The sequence below is a fragment of the Zonotrichia leucophrys genome, chromosome 2 (assembly GCF_028769735.1).
Source record: "Zonotrichia leucophrys gambelii isolate GWCS_2022_RI chromosome 2, RI_Zleu_2.0, whole genome shotgun sequence".
Lineage (NCBI taxonomy): Eukaryota > Metazoa > Chordata > Aves > Passeriformes > Passerellidae > Zonotrichia > Zonotrichia leucophrys.
Window position 1 is genome coordinate 40,042,942 of NC_088171.1, and position 27,618 is coordinate 40,070,559.

Below are 27,618 nucleotides of genomic sequence, written 5' to 3' on the forward strand. Positions count from 1 at the left end.
AGCCTCCAGATATTACCTATGAGGCACTGGGAAGTTGCCTTGATTGCCACTGCAGACATTGCTTCAAAGGATTAAAAACCACTAATTTAGGAAAAAGGAAATTTGGAAGGGCTTTTAAGAGTGAAGACAACAGTGAGGGTTACCCCAGGAGTCAGCCGATATTGCATGTTAAACAAAGGAATCTTCCAAAAGATGGACAAAACATCTGCTTATGTTTCACTGTAGAATCCCTCCATCTCACCACTAATATAGGAAATGCTACTATGTAGTGGTAGTCTTGGTTTTGTCATTCTAATGTGTGTTAAACACAAAATCCACTGATCAGTTCTGCTCATAGTTACTCCTGCTCCACCCACAAACACTACATGACTGGAGTGTCCCTTCCATTCTTTTTCAATAAAATATTCCCCAGTTATGGATTTAAATTTAATCCTTGGAACAGAATCGGTTCCAGTTCATTTCCACTGAATTGGTTATCACGTGTCAGTAAATCTCATTATCTTTAAAAATGAATATCATTTTTTTCCACATCCAAAATCTTTCAGCCACTCTTTCACTGGCATACATGTTGCCTCCATGCTCTGTTCACAGATGGACTTTGTATTTTTCACTGAATACTTACAAAAGATTGAATTTCCTCACATGATTGGTAATCAGTCCTGTATGTGAAATAAAGAAAATCAAAAGTAGAAAAGGTAAATGTATTCTGGCAAGTGTTTCTTAGTCTGTTTCCAATCACAGATTTTATTTCTGTGGGCCAGAAATGCATGTAAGTCTCTCTGTCTTCAGAAAGCTACTCTTATGTTGTGTCTGGCTGAAAGCCCATTTTTTCACATCTTTCTGTCACTCAGGTTTTTTTTTTTCCATCAATAAGCTGGTGTACAAACACAAATTACTAGCAAGCCTTTAAACATGAAATAAAACTACAAAATGAAGTTGCAGAGCATTTAGTTTGAGTGCATAGTCAAGAAAAATTGAAATGTCTGTTGCACTGAATATGAACTTCAGGGTTTCACCTTTACTAAAAAAAAAATTCAAATAGACTTATATTTTAAAAATACTACTATCAGACTTTGAAGTATAGAGGAAGAACTGATATGACTAATAATATAATTTATAAAGGCAGATCATGCATAGTACTGACACTTGAGCAAGAACTTCCTAAGGTTCTGTTTTGAAGGGCTCCATGATGATACAAATTTCTTTCAAAAAATATTTGGTTTATTAAAAAAAAAGGAAACAATCAGCTTTTCTAAACAATCCCCCAAATGATGAAAATTTGACGCTCATTAATCAGCATTGATATTAACTTTTTTCCATCCTCTAGTGCTAAAATTTAACTGCAGCCTCTAACACTTCCTGTTTGTGTTCCTACATCCTTAGTGGGGGTGTTTTTATTTTTTATTTTGAATGTTTTGTTTTAGATATTTTTGGGACAGGGGGAGGGGGAAACGGGACTGTTTTCTTTTAAATCATTTTAGCAAACATCATGGAAATCAGTTAGCATACTCAGGCAGGAATTCCAATCTACACAACCTAACAAAAGAAAACACAAATCAAAAGAAATTTTGGGCATGCTTCATACTAAATCAAACCAGGACAACACCACAATTCTTAATGCAGTCCAAAACCAGGCACTTCTTTTTGGCCAATAAAGTTTTATATCCTTTTTGCCAGTAGTGAACTTTGCTTTTGAATACACCATGCATTTCCCTGGCACTTTGGCTAAAAGTGAAAACTGCTGCAGCCTAACTATGTTATTTTGACTTCTGATACGACACAAGCACGGACACACATATATTCCATTACCTTCCATCCTTCTCTTCACAGTGCTAATAATGCAGAGGCAAGAAGTGAGGCTCTCTCCTTCCATTCTGTACTTTGCTGCTCCATTTGCTCTAAGAGACTGTGACCAACTGTTCCACCTACTTTAGCTCGAGTTTGCTTAAACAGTGCTCTCAGATGTCTTCATTCTCTTACATCAGCCAGTTTCCTTATGACTGTTCCACAGGGCAGTCTGTATATTGTGATCCAAACTGCTCATCTAAAGTTAGTCCAGCATTTCCTCTTCATTGCAACAGAGATAAGCTGCCAGCTGATGATTTTCAGTGGGGAAAATACGTTCCCCTGGGACTTCAAGGACAATACACTATATTACGAAGTTCCAAGGACATGAAATAACACTCAGAATTATGCAATAAAAGAATCAAGTTAACAGAACATACACTGAAATATCACCATTGAAATGCATAGCAAAATCATCTTTCCCCCAGTTTGCAAGACCTCTAACAGGAGACTCAGGCTAAGCAGGTGCTCAATGCCATGCTGAAATCTCACATCCTTACAGTCAATGCAGACCTGAAGTTCTTGGTTACAACAGACCACTAAACACACTTTCTCCAAAATCAGAGATCCAGATTATTCACTGGAACAAAGGAAGGAATTATCTATAACAAGTGGGATCCAGTTCTTAATTCTAAAATTATTACTATAGCTTAAACTAGTAAAAATAAAAAAATATGTAAACTCAGATATTCCTTAAATCTCACACAGATTTAAAAAACTCCTGTTCATTTAGTCTCAGCAATTTTCTTCTACTGAAAACTTTCAGGGACCTAAATATAAATAAACACACAGTAAAATGTCTCAAAACCAGGGTCAGTCACTGGAAGCTACTTCTGCCAGCATCCGTTTATGTAGTCCATTCTATTTCTTTTGCCATAAAATTTTATTAAGTCCTGGTAACTTTATTGGTTTCTGGGCATCATCAATTTTAATTACTACTGCTTTTTGTTCTGCTGAGTTTGAATATTTTTAATCTATCCCTTTCATCTCCTTTTACCAAATAAATAAATCAACTTCTTTTTTGTTGTAGTATTTACCATACAGTTGCAACTGTGTACATAGATTAAATTAAAATGTATTTTAAGTTAGATGAGAAAAAAATAAAGCTGAAGAAACTGAAGAAGGCTAATCATAAACAAAGAGAAAGCATAATTACAAAGCTTACCATAAAAAAAGCCCCAAGCCCAAGAATAAGAACAAAAATCTTAACAATGGAGAAAATAATTGTTATCTTATTCATGGTCATATTTAAGCCTTTACACATTTCATAATACCTGTGTACCTAAAATACATATATTTGACCTTGACTTGTTACTTGGTCATTCCTAGGTTCCACAATATAGGCTGGGAGGTCTCAATATTCTACTCCTGACGTTTAAAACTTAAATAAAGAAGAAACTTTTTCAATCTACTAAAGACACTTTTTTTTGACTCTACTGTCCTTCTGCTTGGATTAAATATCCAAGATTAGCATAAAACTCCCAAAACTGTCCCAGGTATTACTGCTATCACTATTCCCTTCTGCTCATGTTGACAGCTATATGACCAGCAATCATACAGGTACACATAATATACATTGCATTGCTGATTAGTATTTAGAAAGGCCATAAGGTACAAGCCATAAAGCATTGCTTACAACAGCAGTACCCTGTAAAGAACCTTCAGAACCAGCATCAGGTAAGCTGAACTACTGCAAATAATGTTGAATACTTTTCCCCAAAATACTCAAAGTACAGAAAGGACCTAAGCCAGCAACTGAGTTTAAGGAAGGCACGTGTCTGCAATTTCCTTCTCAATCTTCCATATAATAGGAAGCTGAGACACAAGAAGTCCCTTCAATATTAGCACATTTTTAAAGCTGATTAATTGCTCAGACAACTGTGGCAAAACTTCAAACTTTGTCCAAACCTAGAGGCTTGAATGGAATATCTGATTTCCTACAATGAAAATCAGATATTTATTTTAAATAATGCCTATACTTAAGAAATGCTAAGTTTTGACAAATACTTAGGAAGTCCACTAAATTCTTAATTAGCAGTTTGCTTCCATTTCTAGCTTGAGCAACCAGAGGTAAAGAAATGAGGAGTGTGGGTGTGGAGAAGAGGCAGATATCCTGGTATCTGCCTGGAACATCTCTGCCCCTCTCGGAGTTCCTTTGTTTTGGCTTGTTTTGTTTAGAGCTGCAAGAACTCTGCAAATGGGTGTTCCCAGCTTCTGGCAGCCATATGTGCTGCCTGCCATCTGTTTTCATTCCACCGCACTATGGAGACAAACACACTTTATTTTTAGTGTTCTGCATTTCCTGATGTTGCACATAATAAGCATTATATCTTAAAACCAACCCGCTATATGTGAAAAATCTTCCAATGTTAACAAATGAGTTAAGGAGACAGATTTTCCTACAAGACCAGATAAGATAATTTGCACTACTTCCTTCTCATTGTAGGTTATATAATTTACACTGAAGTTTGTTTGGTTCCTGCATAGCTGTGCTCTGTACCTCTTCTTTCTTTCTACACTGCCTAGAAGGGGCTTCCTTCATGTATTTTAAGGATACATCTTCCCAGCAACTTCCTGGGGTGTAGGAAATTACTAAGCATTAAATGTCAAAACAGGATATGAAGAAATCAACAGCTGGACAATCAACTCTAGACAGACAACAGTGCAACAAATACTTGTTTGAAAGGAGGAATTCTGTGCACAGGCTCCCACATAGTTCTGTTGGAAACCATGCACCCCATAATCAGTTAGCAAGCATTAACTGGGTAATGTAATATTTATGTAAACTTTTAATGGAAAAGATTTCACTGTTAGACCTCAGTGCAACCCTGGAAGGCACCCATGGATGGCACAGTGGACAGCCAGCTGTTCTTCAAAATGCACCTAAGCTGGATTCTAGAAAACATTGCTGATTTTACCTGTATTAAGCCATATATTTCTAGGCAACAGTATTTTTAATTACCTCATTTAATCTCCACCTTCTTAAACTTCTAAAAAGTTGAATAAGCACTGACTTCTATCTACATGTGCCCTGATCACCATCTACCACTCACCCAGTATTGTACCATTGCCAGCATAACTTAATAACCATACTTTTAGAGCAGATTGCAGCACAGATCTTTCCACCATGTAATACTGCAAATTCAGGACACTGTAAATTAACATTAAACAACTGTGGATGAGGAATTACCTCTGGTTAAAAAAAAAAAAATTATTAAAAGCTGGGCTGAAATGGAGATCAACAGAGGATATTAGTGCCTTTAAAACAATGTGTGAAGAGATTCAAAGTGTTCATTGTTTATAGGGTACTTCAAAAGACAACTGAACAAGTTCCATTTACATTTTTCAAATTAGCTCTATTCAGCGTGGGTTACTTATTAATTCTTTCCTTCTATTCATTGCATGTGATCTTATAAATACAGAAGTATTTCTTCATTAATTAGACTGGCAAGGAATTTTTCTAACTTTTTAATTCATTCAAACTTTTAAAAAATGGACTTAAATTACTTTAAGTTATCTGCAGCTATCACTCTTCTCCCAGAGATTCTGACCAAAATTATGAGAAAATTACTTTATCTTACTACTTTTAAATATATTCTGCCTTCTGATTTCAAATTATCAGATGCAGTTAAGGAATTTTGCAATTCCTCAAGGTCCTCTAATACACTGCAAAAACAATTTCTGCTTTAAAGCAGTAACTATTTCAGCTATCAAAACATTAAGTAGAAACAGTTTTGTTGACAGGTGGCACCTGAGTTGTCTTCCTTTTCCTTTTTTCTACCAAGGTAGTATCTGTATTAGCCAAAAATACTCTTCTGTTGAGTTGCCACTCAAAATCTCAGAAAAAGTGTTTAACTGAAACCAAATACAGTAGTTTTAAATGGAGACTGGCAAATTCACTTTGCATTAGTCAAGCATTGATAAACACCCTTCCAGTGTGTACTCTTCCCTTCCAGTGTGTACAATACAGTGTTGATCTGTATTGTAGGGGTGAGGCTCTTTTAATTCCCCTCATAAACTGTCCATTTACATTCTAAAGTAAAGTATATAATCCATCACATATTGTACTGCACTTCTGAGCTGCCATAATCTACTATTTGTTAAGATTCCATTGTTCACTGTGCATATGCAGTTTTCTAATAAAATCTGAATAGTTTTATATTTGCTTAGATTTGTTGAAAGGTCAGCAAACATTTATTTCAACATAAATTATTTTTGACAAACACTGGAAATCAATACAGAGGTTGGAAAGATCAGAAAAACGAAGAAAAACTTTAAAAACACTGATCTTGAGAGCATCATCCTTAATTCTCACTTATTTAAAAATAAAACCATAGTTTGAACTTCGTATTTTAGTTCTATATTAGAGTATCTCTTGTATAATCCAGGCAAGGCCTTCCTCACATTCTGATAAAGACTATCTAATCTGAACATTCACTCCATGTTTTATTCAGAGCACTGCAACATCTGATGTCTCCTGGATAGTATTTTTTATTATATTGATTGAAAATAAATGTAAACACTGAATTAACAGAACAGAAAAAAAAAATGTATATACTTTACCATCAAATTTGGGAAGAGTATTTAAAGCAAGTCAAGGCAACAGCTTAAAAGGATTTCAACCTACATGCCTAACTTGTAAAAGATTTATTAAGAAAATCCAAATTAATATTATTTAAAAAGTATTTATAATGAATAACCTATTTTTTCATAGAAAAAAATATGATGTTCTTACTCAGTTTTAAGCCTCAATTTCCTATCACAGGCCATGACAATTTTAGGTACATAATGAACACTTCTTTCAAAATGAGGTTATTTTCCCAGCAACCACCATGCTTCCAAATAGTTCTAGTTTAAACACAGGTTTAATACTTAAGACATCTAACAAGGAAATTTTGAAGCAATATTGAAATTAACTTAATTTCAGCACTTCTGGATACTACATAAAATCAATTTTTAAAAAAATTCTAAATCCTCTAACATTATTTAAAATATTTTGAAATCATCAGAAGCATCTGTTATAACTAGAAAACAGAATTCAATCTGTTTTCCCAAGCAGATTATAAAAACTCAAAAAAACCAGCAAGCCAATCCCAAAACTCCTAATTAAAATCAATTACAGTTACTTTGTGCTTCTATGATCATGTTTTGCTTCCTAAAAATTGTTTCCTTGTCATTGTAAAGTTTAAGAAAAGGGTACTTTATGGTTCAATCCCTTAATTTTTGTCTTTATTTTTATAGCAGAGAGGTTTTCATTGTGATGTTTACCTATTCAATACACGTGCAGTTTCAAGTTGGTTTAATGGAAGCAGTGAAACAGGAAATAATCTGCCAGCAGAATGAAGAGGAATTGCCAACCAATCTTCATGTTGTATCCATGGTATAATTTCTTCAAGGCATCCAAAGTACACTTCTGCAGTTCAGATTCTCAGAGGTCACTGAGTTTTATAATTATTTCCAAGCAATTTTCCCCACATCCTGTTAAGCTCTCTCTAAACAGCTGAGTGTGTTGCCACGCAGCTTCACCATCCCCTCCATTCAGAACTGCTTCCAACATAATTTCAGTGGCTCCAGAAAAATCTGAATAGGAGCAAAGATTTTTATCTATTGGAGGAAAAGACAGATAATTCAGTAAACCACAGCTCCAGACAGTATATAATAACAGAATGCACATTAAAACGCTAAGCTGTAATGGATGTTTAATGATTTCAGTTGCAACTACTCAGATTCATTTGCCATCAGACGTAGAAGCATCTATCCTTCCTAGTAAAACACAAGTATCTTGTATTCACTCTCTGTTCTTGCTTGCCCTGCCCTGTTGCAGGTAGGACTGTGTGTATTAATAAAACTGAGTTTTGTACCAGCTTTACTTAAATGCATAGTATTTTCTTGACTTTGCTAAGAAACGCTGTTGGAAAACTAAAGAATATTCACATTTTGTTTTTAGTGTTTGCACAGTAGTCTCTCCATATAAACTATTTATTTCCAGTAACACCTCTGCTACGCGATATAATTCATTATTTAAATTCCACACTTACCACCTATCAGAGCAACTTCTGCTGTAGGAGAGCGAAGTCTCCACTGTATTCTTCCACTATGAAATGTTTGACTGCTTGTCCTAACTGAAATGTTATCTATTTTTAGACCAACTGACTTGCACTCAAACTTCCAGCTGATGGAAGCAGAGGATGATCCTTCTTTTCGGGCTAAATAAACCTACATGGAAAGAACACACAACCAGCACGTCAAAAACTGAGATGACCAACACACATCTAATTAATGCTCATAACGAGGACATAAAAATTTTAAGATAGCACATTTTCATTCTTTGTCAAGCCCCTGAATCTTTAAAACTGTACAAAGTACAATTTTACATTAAAACTTCTTTCTTCATCCCCAAGTATATCCCACAGGTAGGTAATTGTACACATTCACAGCTCCTTGCTAGGGAACACTAAACTATTTCAATATCCATAGTAAAGTTCAAGCCACAAAAACACCTAAGCCTATTATTTTTTTAAAGAAGGAGAATTCAGGGTCTTTTTAAATGCATGTATCACTTCAGGTGTTCAGTATTGCTGATGGAAAGAATGGTGCAATCAGTAGACCCACCAGCTGTGGCTGCACACTGCTTCTCCTAGGACTTGTTGTGTCTCAGTTAAAGCAAATCATACATGCTGACCATTTATAAATACCATATTAACATTATTTGAACCATTACAACTTTGTAAAATTTAATTTAGTCCCAATGCTGTCCTGAACTTCACCTGGCTGAAGAGCCACGCTCACATATTAACATTCATTAAAGTTACTACAAACCCTCTCAAGAATTTGGTCACAAGTGCCTGATAGTTCTTTCAAGTGCAACATCTATCATCAGCAAACCTAAATAACAGACACTACAGTTTAAAGAGTCCAAATTACTGTGATCCTTTTGGAATCCTAAATTAATAAAAATTCTGTCATGTCCAAGCTTCTGATTAATATCACACTGAGTGGACTTAGTCTGCCCTTTATTTTTTAATCTTGAGAGAACAAATCAGAATAAAATGAAAATAAAACACAGTAGTTAGTTTTACTAAAGAACCCACCTAATATAGAAACGTAATTGACAGACTATTAAACAGAATTTTAGTATTACTATTTTCACATTGAAGAAAGCTAAAAACCCCTAAATGTGTGAGGTCTTACACTGAAGATCACCTATGAAAACATAATGATTTAAGGTGTTTTCATGTCAGTGTAATCCTAATGTTCATAAAGGTGCTGACCTCCACATATTTTTTTGAGTATCTCAGCTGGTTCTAGCAAGAGCTTTCCCTTGATCAGATCCTACTGAACTGCTGTATTTGAGTAAGGAAGCCAAAACATCCCATTACATACTACTTGGTTGAAATGCACTAAACACAATTTAGAATACTAGAAAAGCCTCAAACATTAGTCTGTTTCACCTATCACTATAATATCCAAGCATTTATTCAGAAAAAAATAACGTAAAAGTTTTCTTTTGTGTATTTTTTGACTTTCCTCTAACTTTCAAACTTGGTTGTTTTGTTTCTAGTATTATTTGGGAAATGTCTGAAATCACAGGGAAAAATGTAATCAACCAACCAAGTCATTCAATTCTCTTCCACTGCAGCAATTCTTCTGGAAAACAAGCCTTTCACCAATCCATGGATTTCAGATCTATAGGTTCTTACACTATTACTATCACCTACTGTGGTCTGCCAGTTTGAGTCCTGGATACCAGGTTATCTCTAGGTAATGTGACTGAATTTGTGGTTTGTACCTGTTTGCATTGTGTACCATAAAACCAAGTGGTTATTTTCTGTTACTCTTCATCTAATACTTACAGATACAATTTCTGTGGCTTTTAGATTTAAATGCCTTTCCATTCATCACATAATAAATGTTAACCAAGTATTACTGTAAAGGTTCCTTTGGCTTTTAAGTTCTTGGATGGCTGAATCATACTCCAAAGCTCCATCTCGTACTAAAAGAAAAGGCAAACCCCAAACAACCTTTCCCTCTGCTCTTATCTCCCATTACACAAACAACATCCAGAGGAAAGTAATTTTAAATTCTAAGACTCTCATACACTTTTTGTAGGATGCAAATTCCTGCAGAACTAATATGCCTTACCCACAAGCGTAAGAGAGACCTGGAGATGTAGCTCCTAATTTCTCAATCCCATCATCTCATCCTTTTGAGGTGTTACTGAATACAAGGCTAAAGTCTTTTTGCCTGGTCTTATAGATTAGTCCCACCCTGTCTTATCTGATTAGTAGAGCTGAGAAAAATTGTAGTTTCGTTTCAGTGCAGGGACAACATGTTTCTTGCAAAAGTGAGGATGACTGATCATTGCAGAAGTGCAAACATAATGTACTATCAGATTTTTAGCAGATCCTGGAGAAGCAGACAACATCTGTTCCTTACTCTGAGATTCTGTTATTTCTCTTTTACTATTAAGTCTACCCTGTTGTGACATCTTTTGTACAATTCTCCCATTCCTTTCCTTACTCTTTCTCTTTAGGGCAGCACAGCCTCTTCAAGTAATTTTCCCACTGCATTTTGCAAGTCAGTTATATACAGACCCAGGAGAGAAAAATCTCAAGAGCTCCATTTTTATCAATGGGAAGCTAGAAGAATATTTGGTCAGAGACCCTTCAGACTAGTAAAATGACAGAGGAAAAAAGCACTAACATGCTCTAGTCCCTGACAAGGATGTTGAGTTCCACAGTTGGTTGCTGTTGTGGGAAAAGCTGTTTGCTAGTACACAGCCCCTTCCCACTCCACAGGCAGCAATTCCCTTCTTAGATTTAGAGCCTATGACTCTTGTGCTGCTCAGTACTGACACTATAGAAGCATTCTGGGCAGGGTATACAATATTCTGGATAACTGATAGGTTTTCCTCTTCTTGCAGATGGAATTGTGTTATTTAGGATGACAATTTCTTCCTTTGGCTGTACATCAAAGAGATATGATACGCTATAAAACTATTCTTAAAACAACAAATACCTTTTTTTATTTCCAGAGAAGAACTGCTTTTCAATAAAACAGCATTTTCCCACAAGCCTATGAAGGAAGCCATTTTATAAATTTGGCATTCTGGCAAGAATTTTGCCTACCTGCAGAGAATTCAATCATCCTTTCTGAAAGACAAGTTAAATTTATTTCTAATTTCTCGTACCATCTGGCAATCTTACTGAATCTTAACAACAGCATTTACTAACATCTGCTAAATTCTATGGGCACCAAGAGAGGTTTTGAATCCAAACATTGGCAAGGGTTTTCTGTTTTACTGGAGTTATCATAATTTTACTGTACATTATAGGCTTTTAATAATTGCTATTCTTACCATTTTCCAATCTGTTTCAACCTTTCTCCAAATAGATTCTGCCTTCCAAACACCTGCTTCCCAGCCACTTATTTTTTCATTGTTATTGGAAATCCGTGTATAACTATCATCTATTACATTGTAGACAAGATGGAACAGTTTAGATGTCTTCTCCTTTTCAGAGGGAATAAAAACTACTTCTTTTCTTTTCTGAAAAAACAAAAACATACAAGCACCTTCATTCCCCAATACCTAAATTCCCTCAAGACTACATTACTTTTAAACTGTATGTCATGGTTTTGCAATTCAGTTTTGCTGCCAAGTGGAAAAAAAAAAAAAAAAGGTCCTTTTTAAGAGAGGTCATGTACAAAACCATTTCTGCAGAAGAAAAGTTTTAAACCAGTTTCTTACAGCACACTTGCAACTTTTCCAGAGTGGAGGAGTACTTTTATTTTTTAAATTTTCAAATAATTACTTTTAGAAGTAATTTTTTAAAATACTAACATGAAGTAGTATCATCTAAGTAAGAAACGAGAGTTTCAGACCAGAAATTTTTTTTGCTGAGTATGTTGCTTGTACAGTGAATAAGTAAATGGTTATTCTGAATAGCAAACCTGTGACTACCATATACAGGTGCTTGTGTATGCCAGTTTACAAATCAACTTCAAAAAACTTAAAAGTACAAAATTTTTACCTTCACAGTATTATATTTTTTAAGTAATTGTTCTTAAGAGTTTCAGAAATTAAGTCTTCCAAACAATAGAGAACTGCAATAAACTATTAATTTCTTAAACTAAGAATCTTAAGAAGCTCATTACTTTCACTCAACTATTTCTGTACAGGACAGTTAGACATTCCACATGATGGGATTGCTACAAAATTTAAGTCACATCTTCACATCCTGACTCAAGCTAAGTATTATTATGGTTCTGGGAAAGTGTATCTTAGCATAAAAGTCAACCCTTGCTTTTGGAAACAGTAAAAAATACTGATGTGAAAATCAATAAGGCTTATTATTTAAGAGATTGCTTAATTTACACAATTCTAATTGCTCACACATTTTATTAACAAAAATAGTTGGTCAAAACCTACTACTAGTTAAAACCTAGAAGTACCTAATAATACAAATACAAATTTTTTTACAGTTTTCCCAATTTAACTAACTGAAACTTTCTAGCTCTGTCAAACTAACTAATTTAAATGAAAAAAGTATTTTTAACTTTTAAGAACAAAAGACACTTTGTATCAAGAAGTCCCAAACATTATTAGAACAACAGACCACCATCAAATCTCAAAAATTACTCGTGGACCTCTACTGAATTCACATCAAACTTTCACCTAATGTTTTTGCAAGATTCACTTATTTGAGCTGAATATGGCTATCTAGCATGAATTTTTTTGGTTTTGTTTTTGGTGGGGTTTTTTTTGTTTGTTTGTTTTTTTACAGACCATAATCACAAATTCTTAGTTAGCTACCTCTAAGATGGTCATCAGTGCAAAAGTTAAATACCTCTGAACCAATTTCACCTCTGGCTACTCGCCAAGCCATTGAGCCTGATGTCCTTCCACCATACTCTCCAGGTTTAGGTGTTCTAGGAGAAATAAACTCAACAAGCTCCACAATAGTCCTTTCCAGGAGCTCTCTTTTTCTACTTTCTGACAAAGACTTTTGTCTCTGAAAAAAGACATTTAGGAAAAAAGAAAGCATTCAGAAAAATGGTATTTGTAATTCTGCTCTGGAGTGACACCAACAGGGAAAAATAGGATTGAAAAAATGGATTAACATTCAAAGTCTAGACTGATTGTTAGAGCCATTAATCTTATGCCACAAATACAAACTAGTCATAAGCACACAGTTACATGACAGCAGTGTTTTCTCTAGGAACTTTCAGGCACTGTATGGAATTATTTTAAAATAATGTTTGTGCTTTTTCTTTAATACATTAATTTGGATGATAAAACTCTTCCGTAACAGTTTTCATAGCTATTCATACGTATACTGGACCATAGCCATTCTCAATATTATTTGGAGGAAAGAGAAGGCAAAGAATCAGTTGTGGTCAAATTTTTCTTCTCTAAGGTGCAGTGACTTGGTTGGCAACAGTTTTGGTTTTGTGATTAAGCCCAAACAAAAATCTTTGAAAGCGTTATTTCACTGATTTGGTCATAAACAAACCATGACATCTCTGTTTTTCAGACGTCAGAAAAATCAAGAAAAACTTAGTTCCAGAAAGATTAGCGAAAAATAAAAGAGAATTACATGTCTTTACCTACATGAATATATCTATGAGCAATTTTTTGGTAAACAACTTAGAAAAAATTTATTGAGATATCAGTATTTTGTCTATATGATCTTCATGTCAAATAAACAAATCTGGAATGTGAAGCCTTTTAGTCTTTTAACTGTGGATAAACTCACATGGGGCTGAAAAAAGATCAACATTGAGTATATAAATTATTACATGCATCATCTTTTTTTCTGCTTTGGTGATCACCCATGGCATGCACACTCAGCCCACTGGGACCTGAAACTTGAGGCTGATAAGCATTTCAATTATCTCTAAAGCAGTTCTGACCCCAGCAAGTCTTGCTAATAGAGATTACACAAAAGAAACATTTGAGGACTTTTTATTCCAGACAACAATGTGGAACTGTATAAAGGAAAGTAGATACAGAGAAATGATGAGAAACAGCTCCAGCTGAACAAATTCCAGATGCCAAATACCAGTTCTAACACAGCAAGGGGGGGGAAACACATCTCTGCTTGTGTTGATGGATGACAACCAGTGGTTGCAGCAGTTTTCTATGAAACATCAAGCCTTCCTGAGTCTTAACAGTTGCCCTGACACTTAGGACATCCCTATGCAGCACTGCTGATCTTGCTCCAGCTCAGAGGAAGCTTGATATGGTTTATCCTAAATTAACAACACCAATCCACAATTTCCTTTAAGCACTTGGATGCTCTGGTTACTCTTCTCAGTGCTCTGCTCCATGACTCTGATTTTTCATTACTGTTAAAATTATTTCAAGCCCTGGTCTCAAAATATTAGTCCAGCTCAATTATTCAGAGTCTTAATTTATGGCTATAACTCTCAAACCAGCAGGCCTCAAAAAAGGCTTAATCTGTTTTTTAAGCCATCAGCTGTATACTACCTCTGGAACTAAAGTTTCCATGCATGGGAATTAGCCCTGTAAGGAAGGGAGGACAAAATAGAAACCTCAAGGTGGATCAAGGTTTTATGGTATTCTAGTATATTGCATCAAGTTCCTGGTGTCCCAAGTAGGGAGTGGAAAAAGTTTAGCAGAGAAGTTCTGCAACCATGACATGCAGGTGCAAATGGCTCCATGCATTTAGCGGATGTTAAGCATGAACTGTGTAAATACACATGGCTCTGAGTCAAAGCTCTGCTGATGGTATCAGCACCTTTTGGAAGTCTTGGAAACAGCCCATGAATAATTTCTCTCACTTCCTAGAGCTTGTAAAAAGTCATTGAAAAAAAATGAAACCTGCATTTCTTACAACTGTAAATGCTACCGTTTTCAAGTTATAGCAGCCCTGATGTGAAAAATATTCAGTCACCCTGAAGGAGTCCACATAGTTACAAAGGAGTTGCATTTTACTCCCAGCAAGTATAAGTCTGCTCCAAAGTCCCTAAGAAAATATACACACACACATCTGGGTATGTAAGAGATAATATGATAATACTCTACATACCATTCTTTATCTTAGTTCCCACAAGTTCAGCACTGTGACTCATTCCATTGTATTCAGGGTAAAATGAGTAATTAACAGCATTTTTTATTATCCATATGGATATTCCTGTGAGGCTACCAAAAGCATTCCTTTGTTTGAGGACTTCACATATTCCTGCAGATACTTGTGTTTCACTCAGAAACCCACTGAGGTAAGGTTACATACCGTTCTATTTAGTGCATTAATTGTCTCTCGCAGCGTGGCTTCGCTGAGCACTGTCCTTCTAGAGAGTACTTCTTCATGTTTACTGCTGTATCTCCAGGTGACATCAACCACCTCAAGCACAAGTGGAAGAAAATAAAGCAACCAAAAATTTCCATATATCTTGCTTCATTTAAAGAGGCTAGTTAATAAAAGTATGCTTTTCTACAATAATTCGGAAAATCACACCAAGGTGGAATACACTGCATGCTTGCTTCAGGGCAAGTTTGTTTGTTATTAGCATCATTACTCCTACCTCATCTTTGGAGAATGCAATTATGTAGGAGAGCTTCTTTCCCCAGCCAGCTTCATAGAGAAGAGGCTTATCACACACATTTTCACAAGGATCACAGTGAAGCCATCTTTTCTGAGATGAAGAATATACTTCAGTCCACACATGATCTATGTAACAAAGGCCAAGAATAAACAATGATTTATAAAGATGGAGCCTCTATTATAATCTTGCAGAATATTGTAACTTTTTCCAATTTATTAAATGAACAGGTGAAAGAGCATGTTTTCTGTTCATCTACATAGAGAAACTACCAAAACTTCCTCCTTCTTAGGATCAGACCCTTACATTCAGCTAAAGATTGTATCATTCTGAAATCAGTCCTCTGACCTTACTTGCAGAACTGTATTTCACCTCATCAGGCAGGACAAGAAATTGAACATATATATTGTCTTTGTTAGCTGACTGTGTAACTGCACATGCTGCTTGATGATCTGAGAGGCATAAAATGCATAACCTCCTTTTGCACAGGTTTGTGTTAATGTTACAATACTCCAGAATACTGATACCTGTATGGTCCCAGACGTATCTTGCCTCAAACCCCACAGCTCTGCAGCACAGTGTAAAACAGTTGGCCCACTCGCCACAGCGTCCACGTCTGGTTTCCAGAAGTTTTTCAGGATTGTTATACCTACAGGAGAAAAACAACACAAAACAAGAACAATCAAAAATACATTTCACCTTTCAGAAATCTTTTGATCGTGTTTTGATGATCTGAACAGACTTCAGTATCAATCAGTCCACAGAAGATAATGGAAATAATTGCTATACTGCACAAAATACAAGAATGCTACCTCAACTCACACAACTCCATCATACGTTTATAGCAGCACCAAAACAAATCTGGTTAAGTTTCCAAAATTGATTTACACATATTAAAATACTACTTTTATGCTGATACTTTAAACAGTTAGTAAAATGTCTAAATGCCACAAGAGTATAAATAAATTGTGTATTTGCTCTTCTGCTATAGACTCAGCAAAAGATGTACACTATGCTGTGATTTTCTGCAGAAGTGAAGTTTTCCCTGCAATAACAAAACACTGCCTACATATAGCTGCCAATATTAACATATTTTATGTAGAAGCTGTAGTTCATCAAATTAACATTAAAAAAAAAATCCAAACAAGCCAGGCAAGTATTCAGAACAGGTCCACATAAGAGAAAGCACATATTGTTTCTAAAAATCTCTGATTTTGCAGAGAAATTGCTGGTTCATCAAACATTCCATCATGTTACTTAAAACAGCTTCTCTACTCTCTGAACGAACAACTTCTCACCTGTTCACAAACTGCACAAATACAAAGCTGTTTCTTGAAAGAAAAAAAGACAGTAAGTTTCTGTATGCTCACCTTGGGAATCTGTTACAGAGCTGACACTGGTTGCAGTAATGGTTTTCCACTCGTCTGGCATCCCACCTTAGATCATCATCAGTAGGCAGCAGGTAGCCACTTTTAGGCTCTGTCTGCCCACCACACCTGCTGCAAGGAAGACTATTCACCCAATGAAAAAAGGAAGTCTTAAACCAGTCCAAAAGCTCCAACAATAAGAAGTCCTCTTCACTCACATGTGCACCTGTAAAATTTATACAACACACAGTTAGTTCAAATAGAAAAGTAATTTAGTTGAATTTGTCAGTGCCTATGCAAATTAGCATCTCTGGGCCTTTATATATTTATATATTTTTATATACTTTTAAATATAAAATCCATATTAAGAAGCTTCATATATTACTTACACACATACAAAAAAGAAAATCTAAATTGTCAAGACTGAGTAAGTTCAAACTTGAGAACAAAAAACTGCAGTACTTAATGCTACAGCTAGAATGAGAATGAAAAGGTGCTCAGAAAAAAAGAGTCAGATTTATATTTCAGCCTGGTGAAGTTCCTGATGCCCTTCATACTCTTCCAGGACTTTGGAACAGAGAGTTAATTATTTTTCTGCTCCAAAATATTATCCTATTCATAGGAATAACAATTCCTTTTATTTCAACATACCAAAGAATCAGACACTGGCAGCAACCTAAACAACCAGGTATACAGGCTTTCTACAAACAGACCTTCTACAAACACAGCTTAATTATTGTAGAAAATACATATATATAATGCAAACACGTTGAGTTTGTTCTAATTTCAGCAAATAAACACCTTTCTCAGCTTACCCAAGGCACACATAGGATGTCTTTTGTTTTCTACTCTAGCTGATTTCACCACGCCAGACTCTTCTGGCTCATTTTCCTGCTTAGTGTTTACAACAGGAGTTAGAATCTACTTACATATTCTCACTGTTCTGACAGTGAGACCTGGAAATAGCCCCATTTTACCTAAAAAAAAAAAATCTAAAAATCCAGCTTTTCAAGAAAGATCCATTCATTTAAACTCCTTAGAATCTTTAAATGCACATCCTGTTACAATATGCAGAGAGATACTCTTCCTTCTCAGATACATAAATATTCAAATAATTCTTCCTAATAACTTTATCACCTAGGCCACACTGCAATCATAGGTATTACTGCCTGATTATTTTTATGCACTACAGCTTTATTCTAGTCACAGTGCAGACAGGTTTGACTAATGAATATTAACATATAAAATCAATTTGTAAAAATGTTGCTAAAAAGAAATTGAAGGCAGTTGCACTAAAAATTTATGTATCTTTTCAGGATGGTGAAAAAAAACCCTAAGATGAGGGTTAAGTTAATTTCACATCTTGCTCTGAAGCTGTAGCCATCCTTGGTACAAAGGGCTCTGTAAGAGCATTAATGCCATTAAACACACATTGCATGGGAAGAGATCATCTGTTAATCAAAACAAGAACACCTGACTTCTAATTATAGCAAAATTTCCATTTTTACTCATGTATGTGGAAAACCTTTGTGCTGGAACATTCAGAGAAAGGCTCACTGCTTACAAAATGGATATGCTTGTATATTCAAACTTTTTGCTAAAAGCTGAATGAAAAGATTTCAAGCACAGGCCATACTGTCTTTTCCTGGATAACAATACTCAAAGTAGAACCCATCAGTGAAAATATGACTGCCATGCTATAAACATTCTTCCCTTGATTTGCAAAATAAATCCTTCATTAAAACATCACATGGAAAAATGACAAATGTGATTTCCTTGAACAAAAAACAGTTGGCTGTGATACACAGATATTTTTGACTGTTCAGTCCATCTTTCTAATGAAATGTGACAAAGGGAAATAATAAAATCAAAGCTATAATTCTCATCAAATGACGGTTATCTTCCTAGTCTTTATGAGCCAAAAATGCTCATTATGTGTTGCATTGCAAGGTCTAGCCTAAAAACAAGTGTCCCCTAGCACTAAGTATTTATTCCTAGAGGTGACAGTCTTAATGCAGCAGGACAGAAACCAGCAAGCTGAAAACCAATTACCCAAACATCTCATCCATAGTCCATTCCAAAACACATATTTCTATAAAGCTCTTGAAAAATGCTTTCAAGGTGTTACAATCTGAAACAGTGGAATCCCATCCCTTCCCCTTTATCTGTATCTAAATTAAGGTCTGGAAGCCATTTTGACTAAATCAGCCTGATGGTTTGGGAAGAAGCACTCAGGACACTCCTCTCCCTTCCTTCCCCTTTTTAAACAATGTGCACAGTAGTATTAAAACAGAGTCTAAGAGGCAGGCTTGTTCTTGATTCTTTTCCTTTATAAAGAAATTTAATACTTTTAATTTATTACTGCTAAATCTCTTTTCCCCAGTGTATTGTCCCCTGCTGCTGAATAAGAATGCTTTGCAATTGTTCACATGGTTTCTTACTTCCCAATACAGTTTTATAAAAGAAAAATTACTAAGAAAATCCATTGTCAAAAATTTCCTTAATGCCAAAGCCACAATTACATATTACTGTGTGGCTATATGAGACACCACATAGTAATTTATAAAAAACATACAAAGAGATTTTTTTTTTGGTTTGCAAACCAACAGCATTCCTATAAATTTAGCAGAATTGCTTGAAACAGTCTTCTATCAAAGATTCATGGTGAAAATGATTTTTTTGTTTAAATATGATCTTGGAATTGTAGTTTTAAAAATATTTATCATATATAAGTAACATTTTACCATGCCACTGAAACAAATCTAAAGCCATCACCTGAAAATAGAAATATGTCATTTTAATTGACAAAAACTTCATACATTCAAAACAAATTCACATTATGAAGAAAATATAAATTTTAAACACTGATGCCACAACTATTTATGCCTACATTTCATATCTAGCTCCATGAGGAATAGGGTATAACCCTATTCATTTAAGGATTAGGAAGGAAAGTGATCATTTGTTTGAATAAGGTTGCATCTTGGAAAGATCTCATTCAAAATCTCACCAATATCACTTTAAAAAAGAGAAGTGGTATTTAAAGTTTTTATTCTGAATTTAGAACCATAGTACATACAGGAAAACTGCACTCTGAGAATTTCATAACAATGACTACTTGAACAAGAAGCTCCCCTCCTCTTCTTGTAGCTATTTCACTAGAGATTCAAGGAATGCAACATTTGTTTCCCCAGCGCTTTTTTCTACTAATTCAGAAATTAAGAGTCCAAAATTTCTACATAAGAGCAGTAAAAGATGGATGACAAAAGCGAAATAAAAATAAGAGAAGTAAGTAGTAAATTAGGAAGAAGGCAATTCCAATTTAGAAACAGCATTTGGAACCTGCAGACATATGACCAAACACACACCAACAATGTATGCTATGTTTGAAAGAACACTTCCACTTTCATATACACTTTAACTTGGCAGCATTACCTTTGTCCAGTCTTGTAGCTTGTGCCAGCTTTTTCTGAGCTTTGCTTTTCAATTCCTGGAGGGGAATTGCAGCCAGTGCTTTTTGCTGAATAGAAGGATTCTCATACATCAGCACAAGACCCTCAAATTTTGTCTGAAGTGTTTTCAAGATTTTTGCAGCCTGCAAAAGGATTTTCAATCACAAGATGATTTATGAATTTTCACCTTCGCGCAGAATAACCAAGATCTCCTATTTAAGTTAGTCATAATTCTATGTTCATATTTACATTATATATTTATTTACGGTGATATGTTTATTTGCAAAGATATCAACAAGAACTGATGACACCACCACTCAAACTGTAAAGATAGTCTTGCTGTCTCTGAGCATTCTGAATGGTGCCTTGAGTGAAAAATCAATTAACTTACGGAGAAAACTGTTTTTAAAGACATCTTTAATGGGAAAGTCTTTGACTTCTCTTCCCCACCTAATCTCCTCCTCCTTTCTTTTGGACTGTTTACCCAAAATCCACAAAAAGACATGCAATCGCTTTCATTTTCTGGACACTGCTACACTGGTTTGTAGAACTATATTATTGATGAATTCTGCTTATTATTTCTTATTCATGAATGTTGCTTGTCTGTTTCTACTTCCTTCTTTTATAGATCAGTTCTGGTAGAGGTTTATATATACAGCCCAGCCACTGAACCACACAGTCGGTTTCAGTAGCAATGGATATAAAAACAAGTTTTCCTTCAGTCAGTTATCCTAAGTGTCACCTAGAGGCACGTTGCACACAATAAGGTACACACATAGATACCAAAACTAACAGCTGAGGTTAATAATAATGAAGCTGGGAGCTGAGCAAACCATTTGTTCCCATTTAAAAGAGAACAATACAGAACGTGAAATGGGATTTTGAAAGTAAGAGTCTGGCATATTTTTGAGGGAAGCCTGTGGCACTGCTAAATTACCTTTCCTCTATTGTTACATCATGCTTCAGCCTTTTGCCTTGTTAACTGTGAATTTAATTTAATCAAAAATGCAATGCTTTCCTGAGAGGCTTGCAGCAAATGCAGTATCATACACCCAGGTGTGAGAATGCTTCAGAAGAAAACTTCTTTTAAAGGAGCACTCAAATTACAAGGGCTTGTTTTGATGCTGTTACAGTACTTCAGGATCAGTCCTTAATTTTCATAACTGCTAAAACAGAACAGAGCATGTTTTGCTTTTCCTGGAGCTCATCAGCTGTAGGTAACTGGTTTAACATCATAAACTCCATTGTGTCCAGATTCATTTAATGCAAGTTGAAAGGAAGAAATAAGGGACGTTAGAGACTGCCAAAGGCCTTAAGACCTTCATGGTCCATCATGCAGGTGTCAGGGTATGTAGGGATATTGCTCAGCACAACAGGAAGTCTCTCAGACTCTCTGATGCAAAACCATCAGTGTTACAGTAGTGCTTAATCTGCTTTATAAAAGCCACTGTATGAAGTGTTATGCAAACATTTAATCGTAGAAGCCAGGTGAAGCTTGCTGCAGTTCTAAGTTTGGATACGATACACCTTTCCTCCTGTAATCACTATGCCATTCAGGAAGGGATCAGAATCCATCCACCAGAATTAACAACTAGTCATAGCTCTTCTTCTCCTAAGTCTCAAGAATATTTCATGACATGAAATGCAGAAGAAAACAATGAGGCAAATTCATGGTGGGCTAGGTTCCTAGAACTGTGTATTTACGAATACTCCTCTGTTCTTTCAAGTAATTTGCTTTTCCCTGCATTTACCAGGCCTCCCATGAAGGACAGGTGAAACACACAGGCAAGAAAAAAATGCTTGCACTACAGACACAACTCTAAATCTCTCTGACATCTGTCAGCAGTGCATACAACAATAACACAACTATAACTCTGCAGCATACTCACTGGAAAACAAATCCCCACTGCTGTGCAAGCAAAATGGCCAAGTCACTGCCAGACTTCCTTCTAATCAATTCAGACTTTAAAGACCAAATTCAGTGGCTCAGAGACCTATCAGTATAGCTCCCTGTAGAGATCAACTAAATAGAGCATTCTAATGCTCTAACACTGCATTACTAACGCTTCTAAACAGTAGTAATTTTGGTCCCACCACCCAGGCATGGAAAATGAGTAGTTTCAGAGAAATGGATCCACAACTCTGATGGCTAGTGTATGTTGGGGCAGAATAACAAGAAATTGGAAGGATTAACCTCAGAACACATTGTGTCAACATTGTGCAACATCGTTGTCACTGCAGGTTCAACTGAAAGCTTCCCTTACTAAGCAGTACAGCAGCAGCAAATCACTCTACAGGTTTCATAATCGCTTCCAACCACCACTGCAGAAGTGACTGAAACAGTAAAAATCTAGAAGCAGGTCAAAAAACCAACCCAGAAACCTCCAAACAAAGTAAAACAAATCCAGTCAGCATATTTTAGAGACAACTACTGCCATGTTAACATAATTAGATTAAATGTCTCAATACAAAATGCCTACAACAGTGGTTTTCCCAAAAGACCTTTTGTGTGAGGATGGCTCATTCAGTGCTCTCTATCCCCAAAAGCCATCACTTCAAATAATGCTTTGCCATTTCTCATTCACTGACTTGGGTAGGCATTGGGAAGAAACAGTATGTCATGGTTCATATCCAACAATATACTGATAATATAATGTAAAACATGCAAATTGTGTTTAAGGATGCATGGGAAGTGAGCTTTTGGAAGGATTAATCTTACACCAACTTTGGATTAAAGTGACACTGGTTCTAGGAGGAAAAACTCTTCAGAAAGTTAAACCAAAGCATCCTCAAAAGCTTCTATCAAGAGGTGCAACTTAGTTTTTCAAAGCTGTATGAGGTGGTGAGTCTTCTCCCATCAGGCCAGTTAACATCAGATGAAAGGACTCTGCTCTGCCTGGATCAGGAACTTCACCTCAACTTCTTGGACAAGGGAAACTTAGCCTAAATAACTATGAATTTGTCCTTGTTTGGCTAAATTTCTGTTTTTAATGACAGGCACATGTGAAAAAAGGAAGCCCTCCTCACAGGCTAAACATAGAGATCATAATGCATGAACCAAGACACCAACAATTATAAGCATTATGGTTATGCTCCTCTTCTTCTGCCGGCACTCAAACACCAAACACAACCCTACTTTTAGCTTCCCACTCTCCTCCTTGTTTTCCATCTTGCTGCTCCTTTTCAACACATATCAGCTTTTTTTCTTCACACTCCAATCAACAGAATATTCATGGACATCTTCAACAAAATCTCCTGCTAATATTCTGTTTATAGCACATTTCATGCTTAAGCTGTATGTAAACTGAAGAAAACACTCAAAAACTTTCAGAAGCCACTGGGGGAAAAAAATGCCTAGTCCAACCTTCTTAAAGCAAGATTAGCTATGTGGTCAGACCAAGCTGCTCTAGGCTTAACAGTGTGCTTATTTGGAGTCTACTCATTTTCTCTGAGCATTTAACTGTCCTAACAGTGAATTCTTCTTCAATCTTTATATGCAAGACTAAGAAGCCTATGAAGTTTGCAAATTATAATTACCATTTCAAGAGATTGCACAAGTGATGCTTCTGGTCGCTGACGGGCAGGGCCAGCAGGTCCTGAAGGGCGCTGTGCAGCTGTCTGAGTGCTGCTGACAGCTTCAGAGGATCCTGATCTGTGGATTTGGTTTGACTCATTCAGTCTGCTACTCCTCTCTCCAGCAATTAAGTCTCTGATTTTACGTAGCTGCTCAATTGAAGCTTCCTTAGGGAAAACCAGGTGAGTTTCTCCCTGAAATTTAGACAAGTGAATTCAGCAGTTAATGCACGTCTAAGCTGGTCAACGAGCTGTAACTTTAGCTGCAGAGTTCACTGGAAGTTAGCATCCTAAGGCTTGGAAGGATTGAGCTTTTTAGATTAGGTCCCTTACAATAGAAACCTGAAGCCTCTCAAAACTTCAGAAACCTACTAGATAAAGAATCTAGAGTCAATCTAGAGAAACAGGGCTTATACCAACATGCTTTGGTTAGTAACTTATTTTGTGGAGCCATTCATGGGCTGTGCAGTTATGGTTTGGCACAGAAAGCAGCAACAACAGAAATGAACAATTAATGCTCAGTTCTCACAGCACAGTAATTAAATCCTAGGCAACACAGGAAGACATCCAATCTTGAGGGAAGAAGCCCCTAGGACAGAATCTGCTGGAAATTCTCATACATAGCGGTATCTTTTATGTTGAAGTTTTAACTTCTCAGATAGGCAATATTACTCTTATTACAACTGGTACCTGGGTTGATTTTTGGGTTTTATTTTTGACAACATGATTACTGGTAGCATAACAAGAGATCAGTAATTATGACAGAATCAAGTATCTGCGCTTAACATAAAGGAACAGGTTACTAAAAACATGAATAGCCTGAAGCATTCATCCTTTAACAGTTTCAGTTTCTACCACTGCAGCACTACTATTTATTAAGGTAATTTGTTTACCTACAGTTACTTGAGGTCACATATCACTGCAGATGGAGACTTGGTGTTAACACTTAAAACAAACCATAAAACTAAATGGATTGTATCAATCCATTATCAAGCAGAAACAAATGAAGGAACAATATTAGCCACGCAGTTGAAGAGAAGCTTGTGAGCTCCAGCTTTGACTGACACAATAACCGCAAAACTGAGCCAACACACTCTCAGAGAACTGCCCCCACCGACACCACCCACCTCCTGGTTAAAATACACCATTCAAAGTCTCCTGGGCACCCGCATGAGAATAAATCTACAAACTGTTTCTCCCTCTGCAGTCACCACTTCTTTCAGTAGACTTTTTCTTTTAATAAAAAAATTACAGTAGTAACTTTATCCAAAGAGAGGGCAGAGGTCTCATGACAGCTGGACCTAAGTAACATAATGTACATACCCATACAGTTTGTGGCCTCAAACAGACAAATTAAAGCAAGAGCTTTGCACTGTTAAACAAGAGTTGGGTTTCCAGTAATTAAAAAAACTGCTTCTAGTTTAACAAGCTTAGACAGTTTAAGTTCCACCAAGTCAGGGACCACCTCAGAACACAAAGCAATCTTTGAAACACATCCTTCTGATTGCAACAGAATCAAGATTAACACAACACTATTTTAGGATAACATTTCATAACTTTTACAAATGGGCTTTGAAGGACTCACCCTCCTACTACTACTTGAACAGTCAGTCTATTGCCCTTCACTGCTGTCATGACAACACCAGTACTTGTGCAGCTGCACTGTGAACTGGCTGAAAACATTTCTGGTTTCGTTTTGGAAGATCAAGTTTTCATCAGATCAGCTTCCCTTATCTAAATCACTACAGGGCCCTACTAATGGTAGGAACATGAAGAAGAGTAGGGCTTCTTAAATTTTTTTTCTCCCTTTAAAATGACAGTTTCAACACTATAATGTCTGATGTCCACCAAACAGCACATTACTACAAAGAGAAGGGGTTTCCCCCCTACTTCCCACCACTTCCTTTGTGCCAGCATGGACATGTATCTAGCCATTCAGTAAACCAGCAGTGCCTGAGCAGCAAAACAAAAATCTTGTTATGCGTTAGATTAGCTCATCATTTTTCTGAAGCAGCCACATCTAAATTCTCTGCTGGTTAGCTGGTTAGATATTTGTGGACAAGGACTGAAAGAAAACACCAACTGCCCTAAAATCTACTGCCTTGCAACTAAGAGAAACAGAAAAAAAATTCCAATTTCCAATTTCACTATGTAAGCAGATGAAGATACCTGAAGTTATTACATTATATATACTCACCTCTTGAAACCCCATCTCAAATAAACATTCAACAGCTCCTCTGACAGGTAACAACCTTGTAGAAAATGCTGGATTTCCAATCCGAATTAATCTGTATTTTTCCTCATAGGGATTCCTGAACAAATTGAAAGTTATAATTATATCTGCAAATGAAAGAAACACTTAAAAGCTGGGTAACTGTGAAAGATTTTTTTTAGAGTTTAGTTTCATTTACATCACTTAGGCAAAACCTACACAAAACTTAGACTTTATAAATGTTTCTTGTGCTTAGTTCTGAGTTACCAACTGGTGCTAAAGTTTAACTTGCAACTTATGCTCATTAATTCATGTTTTGCATTCATACCCAACAGGGCTAAGTCTGTAGTGACACTTAGAAACAACTTCACGTTCCCTTATACCTAGTGCATTCTAATTGAACCGGTCAGATTAAGGCTGGATGGCTTTGGCACCACCACGCAAGCTGTGCTAAACTGCTTGGTACTTGAGTGGAACGACTGTAGTCTCTGTACTACCTTCCAGTTCCCTTTCCTCTTTCAATTCCTTTAAAAACCTTTTTCTCTCGCCTCTTTCTTTAAAAGAAGCCAGCCCGGGATTCGCCATTCTCTGTCAGCAGCTTTAACAAGTGGTTGACGAGGCAGACCCAGCCAGGGAGGGGCAGCCCGTGCACCTGGAGCTGCCGGAGACACCAAGGTCAATCACACGAACTGCCGGGTATGGGCACCCGACAGAGCCACCTCGCAGAAACTCGGCTATAATTAACTCTCGGTACCAGCCTTGCGAAGCCAGAAGCACAGGGCAAGCAAAAAAATAGAATTAAAAAAAATCAAAATGAAGTAAAAAATAAGTTTAAATCAAGTTGAATTACTTGCATCCACGTCTTTTTAGGCAGTTCAATACCCACCTAAGGTGGAAAATCAGGAATAAGGCATCATCTTGTGGTTAATACACAAACTCCTAAACTTTCAAAACAAACCAATCAGCAATAAATAAAGAAACTGAAATCCAGAACACTACACCTCTGTTAATGTAAGCAACATTAATTTTAAAATAGCGACAAAACCACGCGAGACGCTTCTGAGCTCCGGTATTACACAACAGAACCGAAAGCGCCGCGCGGAGCCGGGGAGCGGCCGGCGGGACCCTGCGGCACCGCCCGCGGACCGAGGGCGGCGACCCCGCTCACCGGAGGATGTTGTCAGCGTAAGTGAGGAGCAGCCGCGAGGCCTCCAGGAAGATCTCCCGCCTGTTCTGGCACAGCTCGCTCACGGCGGGGGAGCCCGGCGAGGACGAGAGCCCCAGGGCGGCCGCCATCGCTGCCTGCCCGCCCCCCGCGCCGCACCGCCCGCCCCCGGCCCTGCGCCAAGCGCATGCGCCGTGCGAGCACCGAGGTGACACCCTCAGCCGGGCAGCACCACCCGCCGCTGGGCGCATGCGCAGTAGGAGCGGTGGGGTCACCGGTGGCTGCCCTCGCGCCCACAGCCGCGCGTCTGGGGATTTGGGGGGTCCCTAAAGAGCCCCCCTTTAAAGGGTTTAATCCTGGCCCCGCACCCCCCTGGGCACCGGGACCTCCCGGCCACACCGGGCCCTGTGGCCCGAAACAGCTTCTTTCACCCGGTGT

The 27,618-nt window shown here is 36.9% G+C and overlaps 1 protein-coding gene across 2 annotated transcripts; it reads right to left on the reverse strand.

Annotated features, from left to right (window-relative positions):
• Positions 1-6,318: 6,318 nt before the first annotated feature.
• Positions 6,319-27,351, reverse strand: NGLY1 (N-glycanase 1). Of its 2 annotated transcripts, none has more exons than XM_064704660.1 (12): positions 27,184-27,351; positions 26,001-26,115; positions 23,768-23,998; positions 20,214-20,373; positions 16,782-17,004; positions 15,939-16,060; positions 15,394-15,539; positions 15,102-15,212; positions 12,693-12,857; positions 11,204-11,392; positions 7,884-8,061; positions 6,319-7,449 (listed from the first exon to the last, which is right to left on the reverse strand). In XM_064704660.1, the coding sequence occupies exons 1-12, from the start codon at positions 27,309-27,311 to the stop codon at positions 7,274-7,276; spliced, it is 1,944 nt and encodes a 647-aa protein (XP_064560730.1). In that variant the 5' UTR covers positions 27,312-27,351; the 3' UTR covers positions 6,319-7,273. The 2 variants fall into 2 exon arrangements, with proteins under 2 accessions (XP_064560730.1, XP_064560731.1); XM_064704661.1 differs by having other exon boundaries at positions 26,001-26,143; positions 27,184-27,309.
• Between the last annotated feature and the right edge of the window lie 267 nt (positions 27,352-27,618).